Source organism: Etheostoma spectabile, chromosome 24 (genome assembly GCF_008692095.1).
Source record: "Etheostoma spectabile isolate EspeVRDwgs_2016 chromosome 24, UIUC_Espe_1.0, whole genome shotgun sequence".
Classification (NCBI taxonomy): Eukaryota; Metazoa; Chordata; class Actinopteri; order Perciformes; family Percidae; genus Etheostoma; species Etheostoma spectabile.
This window is the reverse complement of record NC_045756.1, coordinates 82,290-89,350: the sequence shown is the minus strand read 5'-3', so window position 1 is coordinate 89,350 and position 7,061 is coordinate 82,290. Positions and strand designations below refer to the sequence as shown.

The 7,061-nt window shown below is 43.7% G+C and overlaps 1 protein-coding gene across 1 annotated transcript in view; it reads right to left on the bottom strand.

Moving 5' to 3' along the window:
* LOC116673800 (CLIP-associating protein 1) overlaps positions 1-7,061 on the bottom strand; it is a gene marked incomplete in the record, with an annotated part of 89,945 nt that overhangs the window by 60,226 nt on the left and 22,658 nt on the right. Inside the window, 2 exon segments of the mRNA XM_032506069.1 lie at positions 89-165; positions 912-1,052. Of these exon segments, the coding sequence (XP_032361960.1) occupies positions 89-165; positions 912-1,052 (218 nt within the window).

Genomic DNA, 7,061 nt, shown 5'->3' with positions numbered 1-7,061 from the left:
TAGGAACCAACACTGACCGGTAGATCGAGAGCTTTGCCTTCTGGCTCAGCTCTCTTTTTGATAAATGTGGTGATATTTTATGGAATACCTGCACTGTGGGGACGTCCTCAAAGGCCTGGATGAAGTCCTCTTCATCCACAGCTCCAGCAGCAGACCCGTCCCTCCCTACAGACACCAGGGTCACACAATTTATTAAATAAATGCTTCATATTTTGCTTTTTATTCACCAATACACATACAGTCTTGATCACACCCCCAAACCCCCGATTAAGAGATCCCTAACCTGCTGAAGGACACTTTGACGCCGCTCTACCTTTTTAGTTGTTGGTTAAATCCCATCAGAAGCTTTCAATTACTACGACTTTTTATGTTTTGTTTCCCTAAAACGTATATATAGACAGGGGGAATTCTTCAACATCATTTCATAACTTCATGTCAATTTAATTCATGGAGGAAACATCTAATCTGTAGGTCACCAAGCATCTTATTTAGCAGAAAGATAAATGGGTTTTAAACAACTTTAACCTCCGTTTCATGTCACATGACAAAGTGAATTTTACTTTATATAATGAGTAAGTGCTTTCTGATCTTCCTGCACATTTATGCACATCTGTGCAGTTTTTTTTTCTCGTGCAAATTGTTTAAATTTTACTGCGAGTATGATGAAGCTCATTTAAAATGTTGTCAAAAATGAGGCGTTTTAATTAAATGATGTGCTGCTCAGAGCAACTGGGAAGCCATGAATGACTCGGCTCAGACCAACAGCCATCAATTTGCTTTTTTTTTTTTTTTTTTTAAATAATTTGTGGCACAACAGACTGAGTTTCTGAGTCCGTCCTACTTCTAGCCATGATGGCGCTGTTTCTATAGCGATGCATGGTGACACGTGAGAAGGCGGTGTGGACTCTGACCTGCAGACTTGGTGCCGGAGGCGGAGGCCTGGCGTCGAAATGACCCCATGCTCACCGTCTTCTTCTCAGGTAGCGAGGCTCCTTTGGAAGAGGACAAGGAACGGCCGCCGTCCCCCGAGTCTTCATCCTCAAAGTTTTTGTCTGGAGGAGGAAGAGGAAGAATGACTCTTCAGTGAAAAGCCGGCAGGCGGACTCTGACATTCCTGCATTTTTTGACTTTTCGCTGACGTTTAGTTGCTCCAGAGGGCGTAACTCACATTCCTAGGTCACCACCCTCTTCATCAAACTGGCTAACGATGGCGAGGAGGAGGAGACACAATGCCACCACTGCAAACTCAACAATTAGTCCAGTGTTCCCAGTAAGAAGCCCAGAGGGACCCCAGGACAATAAAAAAGGTTGTGCTATAATTCTGACTTTGTGTACAGGTTATACGACTAGATTCAATTCTCCAACAGATTCTCAAAAGAAAAGTTTTACTCTTAAGATTTGTTTTTGTAAATCGTGCTTGAGTTGATAAAGAAGCTTGTTCTCTTTGTTTCTGAAATTGGATCTTCTTCATCAATTAAACTTCTGGCCTACGAATGTCACAAACTAGCGAAGAATGTTTTCTTAAGTCTGGCTGATATTTCAGATAAATCAGATTTATTATTATGTTCGGTCACCAGTTCAAAACATGAAGATGATCCGTTAACGCTCACAACAACAATAAAACAAAGAAAAGCAACAAACTCTCCAGAACAGACATTTTCTGGATTTTTACCCCTAAATAACCATTTCTGGTTGTTTTTGTTGGATGTAAACAATCGTTCTTGTTGATGTAATGTACGCTGACTTTTAATTTCTCAGTAAACAAATACATAACAATAACAATCAAAGAGGCCCAGTGTGTATGAATGTGTCCTGTGGGGGACAATCGAGTGCCACATGAGCGCAGGAATCTGCCCGGCTAGCAATCAATCCTCTTTCATTATCTCGCACGCACGCACAAACGCACGCACGTGCACGTGCACACGCACGCACGCATGCACGCACGCAGCCAACACATCAGTCATCAGGTTGCAGTTTTTTTCCTACTTGAAGGATCAGAAAGGAAGATCGATGCAACACCTTTCAATACCAACACACAAGGTGACTGTGTGTGTGAGTGAGTGACTGTGTGTGTGTGTGTGCGTGTGTGCGTGAGAGAGAGAGAGAGAGAGAGAGAGAGGGAGAAGTGGTGAGTGAGTAACTGTGTGTGTGTGAGAGAAAGAAGACTGAGTGAGTGAGTGAGTGAGTGATGAGTGAGAGAGACTGACTGTTGTGTGAGTGACTGTGTGTGAGCTAGTGTGTTGTGTGTGTGTGTTGTGTGTGTGTTGGTTGTGTGTGTGTGTGTGTGGTGAGTGAGAGAGAGATTGAGTGACTGTGGTGACTGTGTGTGTGTGTGAGAGAGAGAGAGAGAGAGAGTGGTGGTGAGAGAGAGAGACTGACTGTGTTGTGAGCAAGTGGAGTGACTGTGTGTGGTGTGTGTGTGTGTGGTGTGTGTTGTCTGTGTGTGTGAAGAGTGACGTGTGTGTAGAGAGATACAGAGACAGAGGAGTGAGTGAGTGAGTGAGAGAGTTGAAAGAGAGAGAGAGAGAGAGAGAGAGAAGAGAGAGAGAGAGAGGAGAGAGAGAGAGAGAGAGAGAGAGTTAGCATCTAAACAACATGACATATATTATAAATATTTGATTTTCTGCCTAGGGGTCTCTTAATCAAAGTGATAACAAAAGACGTGGGATCATGGGAGTTGAAGTCCTCACCACTATTTGAATGGGGTTTATGGTTACATGCCTAAAAAAATAAGATCTGCAGTTAACACAGGCTTAAAAGATGTTCACATTTTGTTTTACCACATACAATATGTCATGAAAATGTGAACTTTGGAGCTTTTACGTGTCTTTATAAAAGCCGGTTGCTATCACGACGGCTAAATGAGACTACAGAGGTTGCTGGGAACATTAAACCTCATCACGCCAAACACCCAAACTCACGTCGCCTCTCACTAGACAGCCTTAACAGCCTTGTCACGCTCCTGCAAACTCAAACTTTATAATTTATAGACAGACCAATTTATAGGTAGCGTGCAAAATCCAATTATAAGTTATTTAAGCTTATTAGTGGAAACGGTCGAGTCATACGACCAAGGTACGGTTAGTTTAGGGCCTAATGTTAGCGGTTTACTTCTGACGACTGCATTTACACTTAAAAATCATCAAACTGGTGTTCATATGTGAAGGATCATAAACATTTGTCTTCCACAGAGACTGTTTTTCGCAATAATCCAACTCGCTTTTAATGAAGGAAACCAGGGCGAGGCTATCGACCAGGTTGTCTTACAAAAATAAGTCATCCCTGCAGCAATCATATTTATATCTCTCTATATATAGAGATATATATCTCTATATATAGAGATATATATATATATCTCTATATATAGAGATATATATATGTATAATATCTCACCTTCAGCACAGATGACAACATGCATCAGAAACATAACTCGTAACACTAACAGAACTGTCTGAAAACACATTGACTCAGTCAGACCTGAACACAAAATCTAACTATTCAGTTTAAATGTACCCCAGAAAACCCAGACAGGTTCTTTCACTTCACATAAAACTAATTTTTTTACTGGTTCAGGGCTTTGCGATACCAGTCCCCCTTATGGGATTACTGGTGTAGCTGTCTTATTTAATTGGCGTCTGTCTTGAGTATCTGTATGTTTTTCTGTTGTTGTATTTTATGGACCATAAGTCTAATAATAAAGGCTATGCATCTATCCATCTATCCATCTATCCATCTATCTAATTCTCCCAAAACTCCACAACAGAGACCCTTAACTCAGACCCCTTAACTTTGCTCAGAGGCAGAGACGCCCTGGGCATTGTCCCCACAACAATCCAGCTGCATGCAGTCCAACCAATCCTCCTCCTGGGTTTACAGCCTCCGACACACCAGGCATCCCCTTCTCCTCCCTTCTCCCCCTTCTCCTCCCATCCATCTATTTCCATTCCTCCCTCTGTATCCCGGTATCCAGAGGAATAGCGGCAGCTTACAGGAGCAGATCCGCCTGCAGACCAGCTTCCTCAGCATGCCGGCAGAGAGACAGACGGGCACGCAGACAGACGGTCCTCCAGTCCTCTGTGGTCCTCACATCTCTTTTTCCCCTCCAGATGAGAAGAGAAGAAGAAGAAGATGGGCGAAAGCTGGCCTCCCTCCCCCCCCCTCCACCTGTCTGGGAGCATGTGCTTCTATACAAATCCGTCTTTCTGTCTCCGTCCCTCCAGCCAGGACCGGGAAGGAGGAAGTGGAAGGGAGGGGATGGAGAGACGTGATGAAGGAAAGGATCAGAGGAGGACAACCAATGAGAAGAAGAGAAGGGAGGGGTCGCTCTGGAGGTGGAGCTGCTGGGTGGAGTCAGAGATGAGGGACAGCCACAGTGTCATCGTGACTCAGGAGAGAGGGAGGAGGGAGGAGGGAGGGAGGAGGGAGGAGGAAGCTGGACCTCTGCCAGCAGCCGAGCCTCCACCCGAGTTCATCCATCAGAGTTTTTATCACAGCAAGGTCACAGATGCTCCACATGTGAGATGATGAATAATTCTTCAGGTTTGCAGAGGTTTTGTTTGTTATAGGGTCGAATGTGTGTGAAACTGACAGTTTTTGGTCCTCTTCAACTCTGTTGCTGCCTTTAATTAAATCAAACTAAATGAAATTATTGATTTCTTTAATTCTTGTCTTTTTATACCTGTGAAGCTGAAAGAAAACATCTGTCCACAAGATGGCGACGTTAACCAACACGTGTTAATCCTTAAAAAAGGTACAGACCGCCATGTCACAGGGCTACACTGATGTTCTCTATTCAGCATTTCCTGATGGAGTAGAGGTAGAGAACAAAGACAGACAGACAGGAGGACACACTAAAGGTTGAATTACAACAACACAGGGATTGAGAGGAAAACTCAAGTTATAATCTCAAGGGGTAATCTGAAAAGATCTGACCCTGAACTGACGGATACTGAAATAAAACCAGCTGTGAGCATTGTCATTCTTTCAGAAAGTCTTGATTTTAACTCCATAAATGTCTATTTTAGGTGGAGAAAACATCCAAGAATGTGTCTGTTAAAGGCAAATAAAACAGGTTGAATAATCCATAACTTAAACAATATATACTGATCATTTTTTCTGTTTTCTGTTCAATTATAAACTAAATGTTTTCGGGTTTTGTTGCCTGTTTTTCCTTTGATTTTCCTTTGCTCACATGCTCACATCTACGTGATAAAGGTCCTCCAGAGTCTCAGAAGACACCACACAAGTGTTGAGCATCGCCAACCATGACCGTAAAATGTGTTTGACATGTGAAATTTAACTTTCACAACTTTGTGACAGGGGGGGGGATAAAAATCAAATATACTAATACTGATGAACGTCAGTGTAAAATCAAACAAAGTGACTAAATGTGAATAACTATCCTCTGGCTGTCAGGTCACAAGTTTTACTCCTGGCAGAGCCTCAAAGTCTCTGGGATCCTGATGGAGTCTGACAGCTGATCTCCACGGTGCAAATTCCCAAAATGACCGAGAGGAGAGGAGAGGTGAGGCGAGGAGGTGAGAAAGTGGAGGGTTGCATCACAGAAGAGAGGAAGAAACGAGGGAGCCTGGAGAGAGCAGCTCACAGCAGGTAAGGAGTTTAATCACGTCTTCCTCTACCTGCAGCTCTTTCATTGAATTCCTTTGCAGGGCTGTAGGACTCGAATCCAGGTCTTGGATTCGAGTCCGAGACTCGAGACCGGACTTGTCTTGGTCTCGGCCACTGGTCTTGCCCAGTGTGGCTTCTGGTCTGGACCGAGTCCAGGTGTCTTTATTATGTTGATAATAATATTGGAGAGAAAGTGAAACCCAAAATGATTGTCTTGATACTGTCATGCATAAGACCTTTATTCTGTCCTGGACTCGGTCTCAACCTCTTCGGACTCGGTCTTGACTCGGATTCAACCTCTTCGGACTCGGTCTTGACTCGGACTCAAACCTTTTTGGACTATGTCTTAACTCTGTCTCAACCTCTTAGGACTCGGTCTTGACTCTGGCTCAAACCTCTTTGGACTATGTCTTGACTCTGTCTCAACCTCTTCGGACTCGGTCTTGACTCTGGCTCAAACCTTTTTGGACTCGGTCTTGACTCGGACTCAAACCTCTTTGGACTATGTCTTGACTCGGACTCAAACCTTTTTGAACTTGGTCTTGACTTGTACTCAAACCTCTTCGGACTTGGTCTTGACTTGGACTCGAACCTTTGTGGACTCCGTCTTGTCTTGGACTCGAACCTTTGTGGACTCCGTCTTGTCTTGGACTCTGTCTTGGACTCGGTCTTGACTTGGACTCGAACCTTTGTGGACTCCGTCTTGTCTTGGACTCGAACCTTTGTGGACTCCGTCTTGTCTTGGACTCTGTCTTGGACTCGGTCTTGACTTGGACTCAAACCTCTTCGGACTTGGTCTTGACTTGGACTCGAACCTTTGTGGACTCCGTCTTGTCTTGGACTCTGTCTTGGACTCGGTCTTGACTTGGACTCGAACCTTTGTGGACTCCGTCTTGTCTTGGACTCTGTCTTGGACTCGGTCTTGACTCGAACTCGAACATTTTTGGACTCGGTTTTGACTTGGACTCGACTAGTCCTGGTCTTTGACTCGACAAAGGTGGACTTGACTACAGCCCTGTTCTTTCACACTCATTACAATAAGCTCAAAATGGTTGCAGCCTTTTAGACCTGAAACTAACGATTACTTATATTGACGACTATTTTCTTGATTAATAGATTCGTTGTTGTGATCTACAAAATGTCAGAAAATAGTTAAAAAATAAATAAAAAAATGTCAGTGTTCCCCAAAGCACAAGCTGGAAATAAGAAGCGTTTTTTACCTTTTACAAAATGAATCAAGTCGGTTATTAAAATAGTTGTTGATTCATGATTCAGACTGACTGGTGTGATTAATCTTTGCAGCTCTATTTACCTTTGAGACTACCAATCACATCCAATCAAACTGCAGCTGCAACTCAAAGGTGAGCTTCAACCTGTGCACGCAAGCCTTTTCAATGGAGTGAATGGAGTGAGAACCCCCCCCCCCCCCCCCC